Genomic DNA, 22,504 nt, shown 5'->3' with positions numbered 1-22,504 from the left:
TTAACTGCGGTGTTGGCACAGGTGGAATGTGGAAGAAATAGAAAACTGAACCCAGGTGGCTGCTGCCTCTAGTACAGGTGAAGAGTGGTAGCTTATAATTTCCAAACTTAGAACAGTTCCAGTCGAGAAAGCTCTAACCTTTGCAGTGAAGTGTCAGAAAAAGAGGGAGTCTAATTCTAAGCATGTAAGGGAGAGGGACAAATCTCTGCTTGAGAAAAAGTTAGAAATTTACTTATCAAAAGGATGTTTTGATATTTTCTTCGAACCACTTTAGCTGTGGAAGGAATAGACCTTTTGCTATGTTTCTGTCTATTCAGTAGCAGTTGTTTATTGTGTTTTTGTGTTATACCAGAGACAGTTAGGTTTCAGATCTATTGATATCTTCACACTTTTTTCTGATATTGGAACTGAATTTTTTCCCTACCTTCTGCTCCATATTCTAGTTCAGAGAACAAGTGGTTAACGAAACGGTTGAGAAGCTTGAACAGAAATTACATGAAAAGCTTGTCCTCCAGAACCCATCCTTGGGTTCTTGTCCCTCAGAAGTCTCAATGCCTACTTCAGAAGAAACATTGTTTTTGCCAGAAAACCAGTTCAGCTGGCATATTGCTTGCAACAACTGCCAAAGAAGGATTGTTGGTGTCCGCTACCAGTGTAGGTAAGCAGTTGCTTGGGAGTAGCTAGCTAGTGATAGACCTTACAGCTTTTACCTCCCTGGCTTTCTGTGTAGGTAAAGGGAAATTAATTGTACCCTGTTTCTGAGCATTAGATGTTGTAGCTGTGAGTTGGAAGCACAAGCTACTCTTCACCCACATGCTTTGTGTATTGTAACTATTCAGATTGTTGTGTTCAAATGTGCATTTGGATTAGCAAAGCCAGGCAAAATTATGTTCCCCTGAACGGACAAAATTAGATCACTAAGGGTAGTTCCTTGGTTGTTCCAAATGCCTTTTTTTTTTTTTTTTTTTTTTGGTGACAGGGTCTCTGTCACCCAGGCTGGAGTGCAGGGTGCAATCATGGTTCACTGCAGCCTCACCCTCCCCGGCTCAGACAATACTCCCACTTCAGCCTGCCAAGTAGCTGGGATCACAGACTGCCTTTTAATTATTTTTTTAGAGATGGGGTCTCCCTATATTGCCCAGGCTAGTCTCAAACTCCTGGACTCAAATGATCCTCTTCTCCATGGCCTCCCAAAGTGCTGGGATTACAGACATGAGCCACTGTGCCTGGCCCCATGTACTTTCACATCTTACCTTCCTCCCATAGATTTTCATTTAAAATGGATATGGGTTAAGTGTTATTATCCTCATTTTATTAATGAGGAAAATTGAGGCATGGCATAGTCAGATGGCATGCTCAGGTTACCTGCTAGTTGGTACTGGAGCAAACATAGAAGTATGGTCTTATATCTCCCTACCCCAGGTACTTCCTATTCTGCCATTGTGTATTGTGCCATTCTTTCCCCACAGCCTATGCCCATCCTACAATATCTGTGAAGATTGTGAAGCAGGGCCATATGGCCATGACACTAACCACGTCCTGCTGAAGTTGCGGAGACCTGTTGTGGGCTCCTCTGAACCGTTCTGTCACTCAAAGTACTCTACTCCTCGTCTTCCTGCTGCTCTGGAACAAGTCAGGTAAAACCCTCTACATGGAGATGCTTATTCTCTGATTGACTTCTTGGTTCTGGTGACAAGGTATGAATCACAAAACTACAGATAGTCTCCTTAGTTCTGCTCATTTTCAATTGATGTGCAATAATGAAGACAGTTATCCAAAGTTAGTGAAATAGAAATAATAGCTATAAAAAGAAATTAAGAAACTAAAGTAGGCTGGGCACAATGGCCCATAACTGTTATCTCAGCAACTTGAGGGGCTAAGGTGGGAGGAGTGCTTGAAGCCAAATATTTGAGACCAGCCTGGGCAACATAGCAAGATCCCACCTCTACAAAAAAAATTTAAAAATTAGCCGGGCGTGGTGGTGCGTACCTATAGTTTCAGCTACTTGGGAGTCTGAGGTGAGCAGATTGCTTGAGCCCAGGAATATGAGGTGGAAGGGAGCCATGATTACACCACTGTACTCCAGCCTACATGACAGAGTGAGACCCTAATTCTAAAACAAAAAAAGAAATTAAACTGGAAGCTGACACTGATGGAAATTGCAATTGGCTCCACATAGCTTCAGAATTTATTTGTGACTTTCTTTTAAGACTTGCTTTTATTATCTCACAGGCTCCAGAAACAGGTTGATAAGAACTTTCTTAAAGCAGAAAAGCAAAGGTTGCGAGCTGAGAAGAAACAACGTAAAGCAGAGGTCAAGGAACTTAAAAAGCAGCTTAAACTCCATAGGAAAATTCACCTGTGGAATTCAATCCATGGACTCCAGAGCCCCAAGTCTCCTTTAGGCCGACCTGAGAGCTTGCTCCAGTCTAATACCCTGATGTAAGCCCAGGGCTGGGGTGGGAGCCAAAACTTTAGGCCCAGCTCTCTGAAACTGGAACTTCAACCAACTTCTGTCTTATTTATTGGTAGCCCTTAACACCTAAATCTTTAAAACTTTCCATTATCTGGTCTTAGTATTTTTTTTTTTTGTTTTTTTTGTTTGTTTGTTTTTTGAGACAGAGTCTTGCTCTGTCACCCAGGCGGGAGTGCAGTGGTGCGATCTCGGCTCACTGCAAGCTCTGCCTTCGGGTTCACGCCATTCTCCTGCCTCAGCCTCCTGAGTAGCTGGGACTACAAGCACCCGCCACCACGCCTGGCTAATTTTTTGTATTTTTAGTAGAGATGGGGTTTCACCGTGTTAGCCAGGATGGTCTCGATCTCTTGACCTCGTGATCTGCCTGCCTTGGACTCCCAAAGTGTTGGGATTACAGGCATGAGCCACACAGCACCCGGCTTTTTTTTTTTTTTTTTTTTGAGATGGAGTCTCGCTCTGTTGCCCAGGCTGGAGTGCAGTGGCATGATCTAGGCTCACTGCAACCTCTGCCTCCCGGGTTCAAGTGATTCTCCTGCCTCAGCCTCCTGAGTAGCTAGGATTACAGGTGCATGCCACCATGCCCGGCTAATTTTTGTATTTTTTCAGTAGAGACGGGGTTTCATCCTGTTGGTCAGGCTGGTCTCGAACTCCTGACCTCATGAATCCGCCCACCTTGGCCTCCCAAAATGGTGAGATTACAGGTGTGAGCCACTGCACCTGCCTGGCGTGGTCTTAATATTATTAAAGGGTGGTTTGGTAGTTTTTTGTTTGTTTTGTTTTTGAGACGGAGTCTTGGAGTATCGCCTGTTGCCCAGGCTGGAGTGCAGTGGCGTGATCTCGGCTCACTGCAAGCTCCACCTCCTGGGTTCACGCCATTCTTCTGCCTCAGCCTCCCGAGTAACTGGGACTACAGGTGCCCGCCACCACACCCAGCTAATTTTTTGTATTTTTTAGTAGAAACAGGGTTTCACCGAGTTAGCCAGGATGGTCTCGATCTCCTGACCTCGTGATCCATCTGCCTTGGCCTCCCAAAGTGCTGGGATGACAGGCGTGAGCCACCGCGCCTGGCCAAGTTTCGTAGTTATTTTTGACACTTGTTTTGTTTCTTTCTTCAGAAAGATAGAAACCACTAAAGTTCAAAATGGCGGGGTCCCTCTCTTCATTGGAGGCAATCTGGAATTGAAGCAAAAGGAACAAATGTGTTAAAAGCCTGACTCTCTAGGTGTTGTATTTATAGGCCCTTTTAATTACTCTTACCATGACTTTTTTAGCTCAGGAGTGAGACCTATCCTCTGTTTTGTTTTATTGTTTTAAGTTTGTCAGAAAATTTATTGTTTCTAATATGTGGTCCTATACTGGTAATATCAGTATTATTTTTAAGGCAAATGGGTTAGCACATTTTCAAGAGTCACAGTCAGACTTTCAAGCTAGTGTGAGGTATTCAGAAGCCTTCACACCCAACAGCAAGTGACTAAGCATCTGAATTTCTGTTCAGCCTCCCTTTGCAGCCCTGTACCTCCGTTATGCCAATGCTCAGTGCAGCATTTGTGGATGAGAATTTGCCTGATGGGACTCACCTTCAGCCAGGAACCAAGTTTATCAAACACTGGAGGATGAAAAATACAGGAAATGTAAAGTGGAGTGCAGACACAAAGGTAATTTTTCCCACAAAATGCAAAGATGAGGTGATTTGAAGTGGCAGAGTGCTCAGCTGACAAGCTTGCTTTCTCTTCTTACTGTTCTTTTCAGCTCAAGTTCATGTGGGGAAACCTGACTTTGGCTTCCACAGAAAAGAAGGATGTTTTGGTTCCCTGCCTCAAGGCCGGCCATGTGGGAGTTGTATCTGTGGAGTTCATTGCCCCAGCCTTGGAGGGAACGTATACTTCCCATTGGCGTCTTTCTCACAAAGGCCAGCAATTTGGGCCTCGGGTCTGGTGCAGTATCATAGTAGATCCTTTCCCCTCCAAAGAGAGCCCTGATAACATTGAAAAGGGCATGATCAGCTCAAGCAAAACTGATGATCTCACCTGCCAGCAAGAGGTGAGCATTGACTGACAGGCTTTGGCCTCGTATCCAAATCTTAGTTAGAGAGGAGATGGCTAAAACTAAAAGAACCCACTCATAGCTGGTTGTTTTCCAGAAACCTTGAAAGGTTAGCATCTCCCCCCGCCCCAACACATTTCTATGCTGATACTTGGCCTCTTCCTTAGGGTGTTTGTTTTAGCGTCTTTAGGGTCTTGCTGCATACTGAATACTTTTGTACCTCTTTGTGATGTTGCATGGTCAGCCTGTTGGCTGCACAAGGGAAAAAGGGACTCCTGGCCTGGGCTGACCTGTGGAACTGCTGAACTGATAGCTTTACTCCTTAACATCCATCTCTCCTGAAATACCTTGTGTATGTTCCCTAAATACTAATGAAGTCTTGCCCTGGTTGCTACTTAGTGCACAGTTTTTTAATGCAATTTCTCTGTATTAGTGGGGCAGAGTGTTTACTGCTTAAAGTTATACAATGTTAATTTTCTGGTTTTGACTATTGTAGTTAATATAAGTTATCGTCATTAGGGGAAGCTGGGGAATGTGAATTCTCTCTGCTGTTTTTACAACTTTTTCTATTAACTGTAAAAATATATCAAAAACATTTATTAAGTTTTTTAAAATATGGAGGTACAGCAGCGTTTTTATTTTTGAGGGCATTGTCAGCCTGCCTCTTCAGTTCTGTTGAAGGCCTAAAATTTGTCTCAATGGTTTGTCTCTATAGGAAACTTTTCTTCTGGCTAAAGAAGAAAGACAGCTTGGTGAAGTGACTGAGCAGACAGAAGGGACAGCAGCCTGCATCCCACAGAAGGCAAAAAATGTTGCCAGTGAGAGGGAGCTCTACATCCCATCTGTGGATCTTCTGACTGCCCAGGTGGAAGATTCAGCACTTTGAAGGGCAAGGGACAGAGGGAGAGAGCACAGGAGAGAAGGTGGTAGAGCCATAGGCGGTAATCAGGAAATCAGAGATATGCCCACTTTGATCTAGTCAGGTATATTTAATGGGAAGGAGATCACCCATGGAAGCAAGTTTGTAAACTAGATGTTTCCTCTTTGAATTGGGAACTCAATCCTGTACTTCCCCACAAACTCCCTTTAGTTGCCTCTTCACCTTGGCCTAGCTAATTCTCCTTCATACCTGCTGCATTTTCTCTTTCCTGCTATTGGGTTATTTCAACATCTAATTCCCATTTAACTCTTCTTGTTTTCACTTGTCTGGGGACAGGCATGAATTTGAACAGAGTTGAATACAAAATGATGTGGAAATGGTCTACAGGTCCCATCAAGACATGGCTCCAGCATGCACTCCAAACAGCCTAACATTGTCTTTTTTTATAGGACCTGCTGTCCTTTGAGCTGTTGGATATAAACATTGTTCAAGAGTTGGAGAGAGTGCCCCACAACACCCCTGTGGGTAAGAATGTCACTCATTTCATCTTGTTCGTCTTACTAATAGGCACAAAAGTACCACAGCCTAGACGCTGGTAGTGTTTTATTCTGAGGAAATGGCAAGGATTTCTCCCACAGTAGGATAGTAAAGCAGCAATCATGGATCCGTTTTCCTTCTTTCCTGTCCTTTGTCAAAAGTAACAACATGCTGGGCATGGTGGCTCGTGTCTATAATCCCAGCTCTTTGGGAGGCCAAGGCAGGAGGATCACTTGAGGCCAGGGTTTGAGACCAGCCGGGGCAACATGGTGAAACCCCCATCTCTACAAAAATTACTTTTAAAAATTAGCTGGGTGTGGCCAGGCACGGTGGCTCACGCCTGTAATCCCAGCACTTTGGGATGCTGAGACGGGCAGATCACCTGAGGTCAGGAGTTTGAGACCAGCCTGACCAACATGGAGAAACCCCTTCTCTACTAAAAATACAAAATTAGCTGGGCATGGTGGCACATGCCTGTAATCCGAACTACTCGGGAGGCTGAGGTGGGAGAATTGCTTGAACCCAGAAGGCGGAGGTTGTGGTGAGCTGAGATTGCACCATTGCACTCCAGCCAGGACAACAAGAGCAAAACTCCGTCTCAAAAAAAAAAAATTAGCTTGGCATGGTGACTTGCACCTGTGGTCCCAGCTACCAGGGAGACTGAAGTGGGAGAATCTCCTGATCCCAGGAGGCAGAGGCTGCAGTGAGCCAGGATTGTGCCATTGCTCTCCAGCCTGGACGACAGAGTGAAACCCAATCTCAAAAAACAAACAAAAGAGGCTGGGCACGGTAGCTCACGCCTGTAATCCCAGCACTTTGGGAGGCCAAGGCTGGTGGATCACAAGGTCAGAAGTTCAAGACCAGCCTGGCCAAGATGGTGAAACCCCATCTCTACTAAAAATACAAAAATTAGCCAGGCATGGTGGCAGGTGCCTGTAATCCCAGCTACTCGGGAGGCTGAGGCAGAGAGTTGCTTGAACCTGGGAGGCGGAGGTTGCAGTGAGCCGAGATTGTGCCACTGCATTCTAGCCTGGGTGACAGAGCAAGACTGCATCTCAAAAAAAAAAAAAGCAATAAAACAAGTTCGTGCAAGGCTTTTCCACTATAAAGGAATCCTCTTCTCTTTTTTCCCTCTAGATACTTGTGTCCTTTTGTTCCTTTATGTTCATGGTTTTGTGTCTTGGCCACAGCTTTCCAGGCTAAATAACTGTGATTCTTCCTGCATTGATTGATCTGAGACAGTTTGCATACTTACTGGTCTGGAGAAATTTTTTGTAACAGACCTCAAAGCATATCTTGGTTTATTTTAGCCCTGCGGGAGGCAAGAAGCCTACAGACTGCTACTTCTGGACACTGACTGTTGATGATATGATGCTTTCTCTTGATTGATGGTTCTCCTGTCTTCATTCTCCAGATATGACTCCCTGCATGTCTCCTCTGCCACATGACAGTCCTTTAATAGAGAAGCCAGGCTTGGGGCAGATAGAGGAAGAGAATGAAGGGGCAGGATTTAAAGCACTTCCTGGTGAGGGATTAAACATTTGTAAAGTATTTGCATCCTCCCTTTCCATATCATACCCTATTTTACAGCTATCCCCTACTGACCCTACCTTAGCATGTAAATGGGCTTGCTTTCTGTAGCATCTCATGTTTTAAAGTCTCCTCACCTTCACGTGGCACAGATAGCAGCTATTCCTTGGTTTAGTTTTAGCATGGGTAATGACTGGTGAATGTTCCTCAGCACTTTAAACGCCCAGTGCAGATAAGGTTCGTGTGTCTTTCAGATTCTATGGTGTCAGTAAAGAGGAAGGCTGAGAACATTGCTTCTGTGGAGGAAGCAGAAGAAGACCTGAGTGGGACCCAGTTTGTGTGTGAGACAGTAATCCGATCCCTTACCTTGGATGCTGCCCCAGACCACAACCCTCCTTGCAGACAGAAGTCCTTGCAGAGTGAGTGTCCTTCCATTTCCCCTACCTAGCAGGGTGGCACCTGAATTGTGACTGCCAGACTTGACTAGTTAGATGTGCTCTTCTTCACTGAGACTGAAGGGAGAGTGATCTTAGTTAGAAGTTCTGATCTTGGCGGGGCGTGGTGGCTCAAGCCTGTAATCCCAGCACTTTGGGAGGCCAAGGCGGGCGGATCACAAGGTCAGGAGATCAAGACCATCCTGGCTAACATGGTGAAATCCCGTCTCTACTAAAAATACAAAAAATTAGCCTGGCGAAGTGGCGGGCGCCTGTAGTCCCAGCTACACGGGAGGCTGAGGCAGGAGAATGGCATGAACCCGGGAGGCGGAGCTTGCAGTGAGCCAAGATTGCACCACTGCACTCTAGCCTGGGCGACAAAGCGAGACTCCGTCTCAAAAAAAAAAAAGAAATTCTGATCTTGTTTGTGTCTTTAGACTCTACGTATGCTACCTGACTGTTCTAATTAGAGCATCAGGAGTAAAGAAGCCATCATACTCATTTCTCCATCTTCTCAGGGGCAGAATTACAGCTGCATTCCACAGTGGAATAGCAGCCAGTTGTGCTGCCTGGATTCTGCAGTAAGGAATCTTCCTGTAATTTGACAGAGCTCCTTAGCAGAGACCCCTATGGGTAGCTGAGTTGTCTGCTTTCTCCAAGGGCAGCAGTCCCAGAAACAGTGGATAGAAGCAGGAGTACCGACAAAGTTTCTCAAGGTTAAATTCTGCTGTAATAAATACCTTTATAGGCCGGGCACAGTGGCTCACCCTTGTAATCCTAGCACTTTATGAGGCTGAGGCGGGTGGATCACCTGAGGTTGGGAGTTCAAGACCAGCCTGACCGACATGGAGAAACTCCATCTCTACTAAAAATACTAAAAATTAGCCAGGCGTGGTGGCTACATGCCAAGGATTACATGCCTGTAATCCCAGGTACTTGGGAGGCTGAGGCAGGAGAATCACTTTAACCCGGGAGGCAAAGGCTGTGGTTAGCCGAGATGGCGCCATTGCACTCCAGCCTGGCAACAAGAGTGAAACTCCGTCTCAAAAAAAAAAAAAGGAATAAATACCTTTATAACAGAAACTTCTAGGTATCAGATAGATAGAACCAATAGCATATATTTTAAGAAGTATCCAAAAATTCAAATATACTATGTCAAAATAATATTGGAGAATCTCTTTATTATAATCAAATTTGACCTATATCTTTAAATATTATTTATCTTACTTTTGTTTAAAGTATACATGTAAGGCCAGGCGCAGTGGCTCACGCCTGTAATCCCAGCACTTTGTGAGGCCGAGGCGGACAGATCACAAGCTCAGGAGTTTGAGACCAGCCTGACCAACATGGAGAAACCCCATTTCTACTAAAAATACAAAAATTAGCTGGGCGTGGTAGCGTGTGCCTGTGATCCAGCTACTCAAGACGCTGAGGCAGGAGAACTGCTTGAACCCGGGAAGCCGAGGTTGCAGTGAGCTGAGATCGCACCACTGCACTCCAGCCTGGGTGACAGAGCGAGACTCCGTCTAAAAAAAAAAAATAATAAAGTGTACATGTGGCCAGGTGCGGTGGCTCATACCTGTAATCCCAGCACGTTGGGAGGCCGAGGTGGGCGGATCATGAGGTCAGGAGATGAAGACTATCCTGGCTAACACAGTGAAACCCCATCTCTACTAAAAATACAAAAAATAAGCTGGGTGTGGTGGCGGACACACCTGTAATCCCAGCTACTTGGGAGGCTGAGGCAGGAGAATGGCGTGAACCTGGGAGGCGGAGCTTGCCGTGAGCTGAGATCATGCTACTGCACTTCAGCCTGGGCAACAGAGTGAGACTCCATCTCAAATCAATCAGTCATGTATATCTTTATATTTTTTTCCACATGTGTGTACAAATACATAACAAAAAGGTCTGGAAAGACAATACCAAAATGTTCACAGCTGTTATTCTGATAGGATTTATGGGTAATTTTTTTTTTTTTTTTTTTGAGATAAGGTCTCACTCTCGCCCAGGCTAAAGTGCGAGTAGCAAGTTTGTGGCTCATTGCAGCCACAACATCCTGGGCTCCCCCTACCTCTGTTTCCCAGGCAACTGGGACCACAGCCACATGCTACCACAATGAGCTAAATTTTTTTTTTTTTTTGTAGAGATGGGATTTCGCCATGTTGCCCAGGCTGGTCCCAAACTTCTGAGCTCAAGCAGTCTGCCTGCCTTGGCCTCCCAACGTGCTGGGATTTTAGGCGTTAGCCACCACACCTGGCCTGGGTAGCTTTTTTTTTTTTTTTTTTTTGGGACACAGTCTCTGTCGCCCAGGCTGGAGTGCAGCAGCACGGTCTCGGCTGACTGCAACCTCCGCCTTCCCAGGTTCACACCATTCTCCTGCCTCAGCCTCCCGAGTAGCTGGCACTACAGATGCCCGCCACCATGCCCGGGTAATTTTTTTGTATTTTTAGTAGAGATGGGGTTTCACCGTGTTAGCCAGGATGGCCTTGATATCCTGACCTCATGATCTGCCCACGTTGGCCTCCCAAAGTGCTGGGATTACAAGCGTGAGCCACCGTGCCTGGCCCTGGGTAGCTTTTTTCTATTCTTTTTTACCCCCTCAAACATGATTGGCCAGTTTTCTCCCATGACTGCATCATCTTTGTAAAGAAGAGGAGGAGATAGACATATAATCCTGCAATACTCATCTCCTAACTTTTTCTCTTTTTATAGCACTGTTAGTGTATCAGTTTTGGTTTAAACTCTACTCAGTATATTAACCATCACATAAAAAGGAAAAAAAGGATGGAGCTGCCTCCTTTTATGATTCATAGAGCTTCTTGGAAACCTGAGTGTTTCTGCCTACCTTGTTTCTGTGAGCTTTGATTCTATTTTGTTTTGCATAGTCTTCAAACTTAGAATATGGTCATAGTTCCAGAACCAGCCCTTCCCTTTAGTTCTTCCCTCTCCTCTGGCTTTCATAATTCTAGCTTATGATCCACAAGGCTTTACCAAGTAAGGATAGTACTTAGGCCTGCTTTTAGCTTCCACCTTAAAATTGGTTGCTTTCATCCTTTAGTGACATTTGCCTTGCCTGAAGGACCACTTGGAAATGAGAGGGAGGAGATTATCCATATCGCTGAGGAAGAAGCTGTCATGGAGGAGGAGGAGGATGAGGAGGAGGAGGATGAGCTCAAAGATGAAGTTCAAAGTCAGTCCTCTGCTTCCTCAGAGGATTACATCATCATCCTGCCTGAGTGCTTTGATACCAGCCGCCCCCTGGGGGATTCTATGTACAGCTCTGCGCTCTCACAGCCAGGCCTGGAGCGAGGTGCTGAAGGCGAGCCTGGGGTTGAGGCTGGGCAGGAACCAGCTGAGGCTGGGGAGAGACTCCCTGGAGGGGAGAACCAGCCACAGGAGCACAGCATAAGTGACATCCTCACGACCTCACAGAGTCTGGAAACAGTGCCCCTAATCCCAGAGGTAGTGGAGCTTCCACCGTCACTGCCCAGGTACCACTCACAGCCCCCTCAGCTGGGGTGTTCTTCAGAGGTGAAATAAAGAGAGGAATCGACCTGATCTCAAAACCTGTTTTTTCCTCAGTATGGAAAGAGACTATTTTCCATAGTAAAGTCTGAATTTAGATGAATAAAAGTTGTATTTCCCAGTATTTGTGGATTCTGGATTTAAAGAAATATTTGTTTTAGTTGGCCTTAAATTATCTGAGTATAGTCTGTCTGCTTATATTTTGATTATTGAGAGCTGGTTGTGTTTTTTTTTTTTTTTTTTGAGACAGGGTCTCAGTCTGTTGCCCAGGCTGGAGTGCAGTGGCACAGTCTTGGCTCACTGCCACCTCTGCTTCTGAGGCTCAAGCAATCCTCCCACCTCAGCCCCCTGAGTAGCTGGGACTATAGGCATGGGCCACCACACCTAGCTAATTTTTGTATTTATTGTAGAAGCGGGGTTTTGCCACGTTGTCCAGGCTGGTCTTGAACTCCTGGCCTTAAGCGATCCAACTGCCTGGGTCTCCCAAAATGCTGGGATTACAGGTGTGAGCCACTATGCCTGGCTGAGAGCCAGTTTTTAAACACAAACATCCCTGGACCTTCCCTCCTTGTTTTATTGACTCTTCAGTAAAGGCAGCAAAAACTCAACCCAAATAGTCATAATTAGGAAGTTAAATCCATTATGGGAAAAAACACTATAAAACCAAACAAATTATTTTTAATTCTCTGGTGAATCTATCTGAATCATTCTTGTCTCCTAATAGTAGGGAAAATGCTGGAGCCTTGACTATAATGTAAACCATTCTCCCCAAAAGCTAGACATTTCCGTTTATTGACACCACTTGATGTAGGTGGGGACATGACCAGACTGAAGCCAACATTTCTAGCTTGCCTGTGGCTAAAGAAGAAAATGGGGTAGAATGTAGCCCTTATGATGGAACCCTAAATCCAGACATGTGATCTGGATCAGAAATGTGAAGCCTCTGTAGAGAATTTGGCACTGCTGTGCTGTGTTTACTATTTCTCCACTGTTGCCATAAGTGCCTTTTCAATTTACTTTCCATATTGTGTCTTTCTGAAAGGAGCTCTCCTTGTGTACATCATCATGGTTCCCCAGGAGTGGATTTACCAGTTACCATACCAGAAGTTTCTTCAGTCCCTGATCAGATCAGAGGAGGTAATGATCAGCCTAAGCTTTTTCTCTTTTTCTCTGCTCCTGTCTAATGGAAACCAGGTATAAATAGCCTCTCTCTCTTCGTGATTCTTGGTGGTTTTTAGAAACTTGCCCTTCACAGGCCGGGCGTGGTGGCTCACACCTGTAATCCCAACACTTTGGGAGGCCAAGGCAGGCGGATCATAGGGTCAGGAGTTTGAGACCAGCCTGGCCAACATAGTGAAACCCTGTCTCTACTAAAAAATAGCAAAAATTAGCCAGACATGGTGGCGGGCACCTGTAATCCCAGCTACTTGGGAGGCTGAGGCAGGAGAATCACATGAACCTGGGAGGCGGAGGTTGGAGTGAGCCGAGATCGCACCATTGCACTCCAGCCCAGGCAACAGTGCGAGACTCCGTCTTAAAAAAAAAAACAAAAAACAAAACTTGCCCTTCACTCTCTCCATGCTCCTCCTGCATACTCTAATTTCTATTCTCTGGCTGAATATATTGTTAGACCTCATAGAGGTAGTGGAAAGAACACAGGCTTTGGAGCCAAACAATCTAGGTTCCAGCTCCATCTCCCCCTTTCCTGACTAGCAGTTCAGCAGGTTTCTAATGGCTGTGAGTCTGTTTTCTTACTACAAAATATATCAGTGTGTTAGGATTATAGAGTTGATTTTTCTGATTCAATAAACAATCATCTTGCATTGCATTTCTGGACAGTTTCTCCTTATCACTTAAACTACCCTTAAAACTTCCCAAATACTTTAAAAAAAAAAAAAAAAAGACTTCAAACACTGTGATCAGATTGCCACCTGCCTCAATAATAGCCTTGCTGTGAGTTAGGAAACAGTAGGTGCTTATGGATGCTGCATCTAACCAACAGCTCTTTTGCTTTTAGAGCCCAGAGGCTCATCAGGACTTGTAAACAGCAGACAGAAGAGCTATGACCACTCAAGGTAACAACCTTGTGCAGTCTCTTTTTTCAGAAGCAGGTGGATATTCTTGTATTCCTTCTGCTTAAAAGAGTCTCTCACAGTATGTACCCATCTTCAGAGAGCAGAGAAGGGGAGCCTTTGTTCCGTCTTATTCTTGTTTCTTCTAAAGGCTTTGAGCAACACTGAACAAACTGCTAAAGCTGATGTTTAAGAGTGTTCTGTTTGGGAGGCCGAGGCGGGTGGATCATGAGGTCAGGAGTTCAAGATCAGCCTGGCCAACATAGCGAAACCCCATCTCTACTAAAAATACAAAAATTAGCCAGGCATGGTGGCGGGTACCTGTAATCCCAGCTACTCAGGAGGCTGAGGTGGGAGAATTGCTTGAACCCAGGAGGCGGAGGTTGCAGTGAGCTGAGATTGCACCATTGCACTCCAGCCTGGCTGACAAGTGAAACAACATAAAAAAAAAAAAAAAAAGAGTGTTTTATGTTTCAGACAAGGAAATAATGTCCACAAATTACCTCACTCTTAGCACTGGGGAAAAGGTAGAAAGGTTAAGCCCAGTATACATTTAAATAATTTTTTCTTGGACATACCTGGTTCTCTGCTTCCACTCATATTAGGCCAGTGTCCAGAAAATCACATTTCCTTTGCAAGGTGTTTTCTCTGAGAGAATAATTGAGCAGACAAACTGTTGATATCCTCGTGTGTCCTCGATCACATTAATTTTCAGCTAGGAGTGAGAGCCGTCATGGTTACCAGAGTGGTGTGTTTCCTGCAGTGCCCCTATCTTGCACCAGTAGAGCTGGGCCCTCCATCAAACCATGATCTGTAGCTATAAAGCTGATAATGAAAGCAATTGTGTTCTCTTTTTCCATCTGATTTTTTCTCTTAAGGAAATCTTATTTTCTTCCAAGGATTAGAGCCCAGATTATCTTGTAAAAAGGTAATGATTTGTGTTTGTTCGGGGAGATAATTTGGTTTTCCTCTGCAGGCACCATCATGGGAGCAGCATTGCTGGAGGACTGGTGAAGGGGGCTTTGTCTGTTGCTGCCTCTGCATACAAGGCCCTGTTTGCTGGGCCACCAGTCACTGCACAGGTCAGTGTGTGTGTTTTATTTTCCTGAATCTCAACTCCATGTCACCAGTGAAAGTGATGGCATCTGTCTGGGTTGAAGAGTAACATGGCATTGTGGAAAGGGCATAGGCTTTAGATTTAGTCTTTAGTTAACACACAACACAACTCTGCCACTTTTTTTTTTTTTTTTGAGACGAAGTCTCGCTCTGTTGCCCAGGCTGGGGTGCAGTGGCGCGATCTCGGCTCACTGTAAGCTCCACCTCCTGGGTTCACACCATTCTCCTGACTCAGCCTCCCGAGTAGCTGGGACTACAGGCGCCTGCCACTATACCCGGCTAATTTTTTGTATTTTTTAGTAGAGACGATGTTTCACCGTGTTAGCCAGGATGGTCTCGATCTCGTGACCTCATGATCTTCCCGCTTCGGCCTCCCAAAGTGCTGGGATTACAGGCGTGAGCCACCGCACCCGGCCAACTCTGCCACTTTCTAACTATATGACTTTAGCCAAGTTACTTAAGGGAAGAAAAGAGAAGAATCTATTATTGATGATCTATTAATATTTTCTATAGAGAGAAGCTATTCCAGGTGTTGGCACTATGGCATGAATAAAACACCAGTTCTTGGCCAGGTATGGTGGCTCTTACCTGTAATCCTAGTACTTTGGGAGGCCAAGGTGGGAGGATTGCTTGAGCCCAGGAGTTTGAGACCAGCCTGGGCAACATAGTGAGACCCCCATCTCTACAAAAAAATTTAAAAATTAGATAAGTATGGCCAGGTGCAGTGGCTCACACCTGTAATCCCAGCACTTTGGGAGGCCGAGGCAGGCCGGATCACAAGGTCAGGAGATCGAGACCATCCTGGCCAACATGGTGAAACCCTGTCTCTACTAAAAATACAAAAATTAGCTGGGCGTGGTGGCAGGCGCCTGTAGTCCCAGCTACTCGGGAGGCTGAGGCAGGAGAATTGCTTGATCCAGGGAGTCAGAGCTTGCAGTGAGCCGAGATGGCACCACAGCACTCCAGCCTGGCGACAGAACAAGACTCCATCTTAAAAAAAAAAAAAAAAAGTATGATGGCATGCACCTACAGTCCCAGTTACTTGGGAAACTAAGGTGGGAGGATCACTTGAGCACAGGAGGTTGAGGCTGCCGTAGTGAGCCACAATGGAGCCACTGCACTCCAGCTTGGGTGACAGAGCAAGACCCTGTCTCAAAAAACAACAACAAAAAAGACACTGAGTCTTGCCCAAAAACTATGGGAAACAAGTGAGGTGCATGGATACTTAAAGTACGTAGTAAGATACTATGCTGGCCGGGTGTGGTGGCTCATGCCTGTAATCCCAGCACTTTGGAAGGCTGAGGCGGGCGGATCATGAGGTCAGGAGTTCGAGACCATCCTGGCCAACATGATGAAACCCCGTCTCTACTAAAAATACAAAAATTAGCCAGGCATGGTGATGTGTGCCTGTAATCCCAGCTACTTGGGAGGCTGAGGCAGGAGAATCACTTGAACCTGGGAGGTGGAGGTTGCAGTGAGCTGAGATTGTGCTACTGCACTCCAGCCTGGGCAACAGAGTGAGACTCCATCTCAAAAAAAAGAAAGATACTATGCCAGTGCTATCAGACAGATGAAACACTTCAGCCTGGTGTGCCCAAGTAAGGCTTTCTGGTAGATGATGCCTGAACTGAGTCCTAAAGGACGGAGTAAATGTTCATCAGGAAAGAGGGAGGGAAAGGGCATTGTAGACAGTGTAGCCAGTAAAAAAGACTTGGAAATGTGAGCATGGAGTGTGAATCTGGTCTAAGAAGAAGAGTAAGACGAAAAAAGACTGGCTGGGCTTGGTGGCTCACACCTGTAATCCCAGCAGGTTGGGAGGCCGAGGCTGGTCGATTATTTGCGTCCAGGAGTTCAAGACCAGTTTGGGCAACAGGGCAAAACCCTGTCTCTACTAAAAATATAAAAAATTAGCTGCGCATGGTGGTATACGCCTGTGGTCCCAGATACTCAAGAGGCCGAGGTGGGAAGATCACTTCAGCCCGGGAGGCAGAGGTTGCAGTGAGCTGAGATCACACCACTGAACTCCAATGTGGGTGACAGAGTGAGACCCTGTCTCAAAAAAAAAAAAAAAAAAAACAAGGCCGGGTGTGGTGGCTTACGCCTGTAATCTCAACACTTTGGGAGGCTGAGGCGGGTGGATCATGAGGTCAGGAGTTCGAGACTAGCCTGACCCACATGGTGAAACTCCATCTCTACTAAAAATACAAAAATTAGCTAGGCATGGTGACGTGCCTGTAATCCCAGCTACTCAGGAGGCCGAGGCAGGAGAATCGCTTGAACCTGGGAGGCAGATGTTGCAGTGAGCCGAGATTGCGCCACTGCACTTCAGCCTGGGTGACAGAGCGAGACTCTGTCTAAAAAAAAAAAAAAAGAAAAAGAAAAACAGACCAAATATGTAGGCAGGATGCTGTGTTATGAGGTTTGGATTTTATTTTAAGGCTAATTAATAGGAGGAGCAATTGAAGGGTTTTAAGGAAGTGATTGACATGATGAGATCTGTTTTTAGTAAGATTACCGGCTACATTGTAGAGGCTGGTAGAGCCAGTAAAGAAATCCAGTTGGGCGTGGTGGCTCATGCCTGTAATCCCAGCACTTTGGGAGGCCGAGGCAGGCAGATCACGAGGTCAGGAGTTCAAGACCAGCCTGGCCAATATGGTGAAACCACATCTCTACTAAAAATACAAAAATTGCCGGGCATGGTGGCACATGCCTGTAGTCCTAGCTACTCGGGAGTCTGAGGCAGAAGAATTGCTTGAACCTGGGAAGCAGAGGTTGCAGTGAGCTGAAATCATGCCACTGCACTCCAGCCTGGGTGACAGAGCGAGACTCCGTCTCAAAAAAAAAAAGGAAATCCCTAAGAGAATCCATGTATTGGTGGAAAGGAAGGGTAGAAAAGATAATTAAGAGATGGAAATGGCATAACTTTGAGATGATGATTAAGTGGCTAAAAAGAAGGATAGGCTGGGCACGGTGGCTCACATCTGTAATTTCAGCACTTTGGGAGGCCAAGGTGGGCAGATCACTTGAGCTCAGGAGTTTGAGACCAGCCTGGGCAACATAGTGAAACCCTCTCTCTACAAAAAATACAAAGAAATTAGCCGGACTTGGTGGCGCACACCTGTAGTCCCAGCTACTTGAGGGGCTTAGGTGGGAGAATAGCTTGAGCCCCAGAGGCAGAGGCTGCAGTGAGCTGAGGTCATGCCACTGCACTCCAGCCTGGGCAACAAAGCCAGACACTATCTTGGGGTGGAGGGGAAAAAGTCAAGGATAAATCCCAAGTTTCTGGCTTAGTACCATTCATTAAGAGCAGAAGAAGAGAACTAGGTCAGTTTTGCTGGACAGTGTTGAGTTTGTGGCATATCCAGGTAAAGGTAACGATATCCAGAGTGCAGCTGGATATATAGTTGTCCCTCAGTATCTATGACGGTTGGCTCCAGGACCCCCTGTGGGATACTGAAATCCATAGATGCTTAAGTCCCTTATATAAAATAGTGTAGTATTTATGTATAACCTAGGCACATCTTCTTGCCTGCTTGTTTAGTTTTAGTTTTTTAGAGACAGGGTCTTGCTCTGTCATCCAGGCTGGAGTGCAATAACTAGATTGTAGCTCACTGCAGCCTAGAACTCTTGGATTCAAGCAATCCTCTCACCTCAGCCTCTTGAGTAGCAGGGACTACAGGTGGGCACCACCATGCCTAGCTAGTTTTTTAAAAATCTTTTTGAAGAGATGGGGTTTCACTGTGTTGCCCAGGGCAACTAACTCCTGGCCTCAAAACAATCCTCCCGCTTCAGCCTCCCAAAGTGCTGGGATGAGAAACTTGAGCCACTGCACCCAGCCCATCTCATATACTTCATCTCTACATTACTTACAATACCCAATACAATGTAAATGCTATCTAAATAGTTGTTATACGGTATTCGGGAATAATGACAAAAAAGTTTGTACGTGTTCCTTTTTTTCTCCCCAAATATTTTCAGTCCTTTGGTGACTGATCCATAGATGAGGAACCCACAGATAATGGCAAGCCAACGGTATCCATCCAGATCACAGGGGAGGGATTTGGCCTGGTGATACATGCTTGAGAGTCACTTGCCTACAGATTATAGCAGAAGCCATCTGATGGAATGAGATGATCCAGGAATAATGGGGAAAGCAAGAAGCAACCTTTAAGGATCAGGGAAAGGAATACTCTGAAAGAAAGCTGGGAACTAGGAGGAAAATGAAGAGAGAGAGTTCTATGCTGGAACTTAAGGAAGGGTGTTTTAATAAGGGGGACATGGTCAACGGTGTTAGATGCTACAGAGAGATATGAACTGGTGGTGAGGAATTTGAGAGTAGAAGTACGCCACACTTTCAAATAGACAGGCTACAACAGGCAGAAGCTAGGATACATAAGACAAGAGGAAGCATTTTTAAAGTTGGGTGAGACTTTAGAGATGGGCAAGCCAGCAGTGAAAGAGGTTAATGATAAAGATGAGAAGACAGATTGGAGATGGAGAAAGATTTCTGAAGTGGTGAGAGGTAATAAGATACAATGCAAGGTACATTCCATTAACCTGCAAAGGAGGATGGATAATCTATTCTGAAATAAGAAGGTAGAATGGAACAGTGGAATCAGGTTTGGAGGGAAATGCTTAACATGTTTGCATACTGTTCTCATCTTTACATACTTTTTCAACAACTCTGCAAAGTAGGAGGTATGATATATCTTCAGTTCATAAAGGAATCGATAGCACAGTTGGTAAGTAAATGGAAGATTAGGGTTTGAGTCTAAGCCTATCTGCCTCCAAAGTTAATAATCTTTCTGCTGCACAGTTTCAGTATCCCCAGTCTGTGAAATTGGGATAATAACAGAACCAGAGGCCAGGCGAGGTGGCTCACATCTATAATCCCAGCATTTTGGGAGACCAAAGTTCAAGGCCATCACTTGAGCCCAGAAGTTCAAGACCAGCCTGGGCAACATAGGGAACCCTCATCTCTAGTAAAAAATTTAAAAATTTGCTGGGCGTGGTAGCACAGACCAGTGGTCCCAGCTATTTGGAAGGCTGAGGCAGGAGGATCACTTGAGCCCAGGAGGTTGAGGCTGCAATGAGCTGTGTTCACACCACTGCACACCAGCCTGGGGAACAGAGTGACACCCTGTCTCAAAAAACAAACAAAACAACAACAACAACAAAACAAGCATTTAAGGATTTAGGAAGGTAATGAATGCTTCCACCACAGGGTTTGAATGAATGAATGTTAACTTCCTCTTACCTATTCTTGTTTTTTTTTTTTTTGAGATGGAGTCTTGCTCTGTCACCCAGGCTGGAGTGCAGTGGTGCGATCTCGGCTCACTGCAAGCTCCACCTCCTGGGTTCACGCCATTGTCCTGCCTCAGCCTCCCGAGTAGCTGGGACTACAGGCGCCTGCCACCACGCCTGGCTAATTTTTTGTATTTTTAGTAGAGATGGGGTTTCACTGTGTTAGCCAGGATGGTCTCAATCTCCTGACCTCATGATCCGCCTGCCTCAGCCTCCCAAAGTGCTGGGATTACAGGTGTAAGCCACCGCGCCCAGCCCCTCTTACCTATTCTTTTGGAGGAGAAAAAATCAAGAAGCTTTCCCAGGTTGTAATTTCCCAAGCTGTTTTTTTTGTCCAGCTCCTCTGCCTATCTGACAAAATTTCCCATAGCATCTTTCAGTAACACTTTTATCTTGCTCATACTTCCCCCATCATCACAATTACATTTATGTTCACAGGGTCTCCGGGGCTTGCTGTCATTCCTTCATCTGGCCAAAAAATGCTTCTTCCTGAAAGTCCCGAGTGAAGCATTCTCCTAGTTCTAAGTACAGTTCATTAGCTCCCCGGTTTCCCTTTTCTCCTCCTTCAAGTACACAGATAACTAATCTAAAATAGGGCCTTCCCAGTCCGAACCGTTGGTGTCAAGTACACAGGAGTGCCATAGCCTTGAATCTAATTACCTAGTACTTTGAATAAATCTGGAAAGACTAGTATGCTTGCAAGATGATACAAATGTATAAAATAAACATTTAAGTTATACAGAATTTTTTTTTTTTTTTTTTTGCTTTGCTTGTCTCTACACAGCCAATAGTTTCTGAAGATCAGACAGCAGCCCTGATGGCCCATCTCTTTGAAATGGGATTCTGTGACAGGCAGCTGAACCTACGGCTGCTAAAGAAACACAATTACAATATCCTGCAGGTTGTGACAGAACTTCTTCAGTTAAACAACAACGACTGGTACAGCCAACGCTATTGAGGAGTGACCTTGTATTAAATAACTGCCTGCTGCTCAGAGATGATCTTTATTCTGTCATTGGGGTATGGGATAGAAGCCCTTGCTTATTTTTAATCTGATGAATCTGTATAGAGCCCATCGTTGAGTTACCAAGACAATACCTGTTACAGTATTTTGGGGAGCAAACTAAAGACCAGAACTTAAATTTTCACTTTAGACATTGGATGAATAGTATGAAGACAGTTTTTCAGTTGATTTGGAGAAAACTATTTTAGTGCATTGACAAGTGTAACTTCAACTTCATATAGAACCATTTTTCTTTCTGCTTTTATTGAAATTGAGTATTTTTCTTTGGTTAATGTGGATTTTTTATGGGGATATCTGTTAATTTTCAGGTTTTGAAAGACATTAACCTCGGAAGTTGTTTTTAAGAATTATTCTCATAATTTCTGTAATCCACCTCAAGCTTCATAGTTATTTGGCATTGAAATAACACCCAGAGCATGATAGAAATGTTGTTACTCTTCCTCTTTCAAGGAGAAAGTAATTTTCCTGCAATACTTAATAATTGGCACCGTTGCTTTCTAAAGACTCCATGGTGCATTCAAGAGTATCCAACTTCAAGGGAATCTCCGCATTTCAATGAAAGGAGGAAGAGTGTGCTGATAAACCTACCAGCACCTATTGAGCAATGTCTATTATAGTAATTTTGCATACATTTTTATTTAAGGGAAAAAATATAGGTATTGTGAAATATTTTGCTAATCTTATAGAAAAGGAAAAAATCCTGTTATTTAAAGGGAAAAGTAAATTTAACAGTTGCCTTTTTTCTTAATGTCAGGGCAGATCTTATTATATAGTACAGTGGGGGAAATAGAAACATGTGAAAGGCAAAAGGCAGGCTCCTAAATTAATGTCAGTGAAGTTCAGGGTGGGCAAATGAGTGTGTGTGAGGTATAGGAAATGCTGATGACTTCTTTAATGCTTGAAGTCCGTTCAGAGGTATCTAGCCCTAGAAAGCCTAGAACAGGAAGAGGCAGCTGGTGTTCTGCAAAACTTGGACAGGGGCAAAGTTGCTGAAAAAGTTTTGGTTTAACCCGAAGATAAGTGGAAAAGAGCTTGTCCATGAACCCAGGTTCTCACTGTTTACAGAAGGGTGTTGAGTACAGTTGGTGAAGGAAGAGGTAACAAAAAATGCTAAATATTTTATCCATGAAAATGACTTCCAGAAAAGGAAGAATATGAACCCCAGACCGAAGGGGAAAAGATAGTTAATAGTATTATCTAACCTGGTTGGTATTTGTATTGAATGGTGATTTTAATTAGTCATTAGCCATAATGATGTTTATTTACAGTATAACTCCTGAATGCTACTTAAATAAACCAGGATTCAAACTGCAAGCCAGCCAGGCCGTTCATTATTTAAAACGTTTTAATCGGGGCTTCCGGGTAGAAGGTGGAGCGGCAGGGTGTAATTGGGTTGATGGGTGGGACCTGTCTTGACCATCGGAGTTTTATAATCGAGGGCCAGGAGGGCCCGGGTTGCTCTCCTGGTTATGTATGTACTTGTACATAACCACCTAAAGAATGGTGAAATAAATGTTCTTGGAAATTCCTACCCGGACTGGCTAGTCCTTGCGGAAGCAGCGT

At 44.8% G+C, this 22,504-nt stretch overlaps 1 protein-coding gene across 6 annotated transcripts in view; it reads left to right on the top strand.

The window, feature by feature from the left end:
• The window catches only part of NBR1 (NBR1 autophagy cargo receptor), a 40,574-nt gene extending 18,319 nt beyond the window's left edge, over positions 1-22,255 (top strand). For 4 of the 6 annotated variants that reach the window (XM_019026712.4, XM_055388054.2, XM_055388053.2 and 1 more), the window contains exons 8-21: positions 444-658; positions 1,470-1,637; positions 2,233-2,442; positions 3,972-4,131; positions 4,226-4,516; positions 5,235-5,384; positions 5,849-5,924; positions 7,351-7,461; positions 7,721-7,885; positions 10,959-11,391; positions 12,468-12,562; positions 13,443-13,500; positions 14,474-14,579; positions 20,702-22,255. In XM_019026712.4, the coding sequence (XP_018882257.1) occupies positions 444-658; positions 1,470-1,637; positions 2,233-2,442; positions 3,972-4,131; positions 4,226-4,516; positions 5,235-5,384; positions 5,849-5,924; positions 7,351-7,461; positions 7,721-7,885; positions 10,959-11,391; positions 12,468-12,562; positions 13,443-13,500; positions 14,474-14,579; positions 20,702-20,875 (2,412 nt within the window). In that variant the 3' untranslated portion in view covers positions 20,876-22,255. The remainder of the gene's footprint in view (positions 1-443; positions 659-1,469; positions 1,638-2,232; positions 2,443-3,971; positions 4,132-4,225; positions 4,517-5,234; positions 5,385-5,848; positions 5,925-7,350; positions 7,462-7,720; positions 7,886-10,958; positions 11,392-12,467; positions 12,563-13,442; positions 13,501-14,473; positions 14,580-20,701) is intronic. The other 2 variants (XM_019026714.4, XM_055388056.2) reach the window with 2 other exon arrangements.
• The last annotated feature ends 249 nt before the right edge of the window (positions 22,256-22,504 follow it).

This window comes from Gorilla gorilla, chromosome 4, assembly GCF_029281585.2.
Source record: "Gorilla gorilla gorilla isolate KB3781 chromosome 4, NHGRI_mGorGor1-v2.1_pri, whole genome shotgun sequence".
NCBI lineage: Eukaryota > Metazoa > Chordata > Mammalia > Primates > Hominidae > Gorilla > Gorilla gorilla.
Note: the sequence above shows the minus strand (reverse complement) of the source record. Positions and strands in the feature narration are given on the sequence as shown.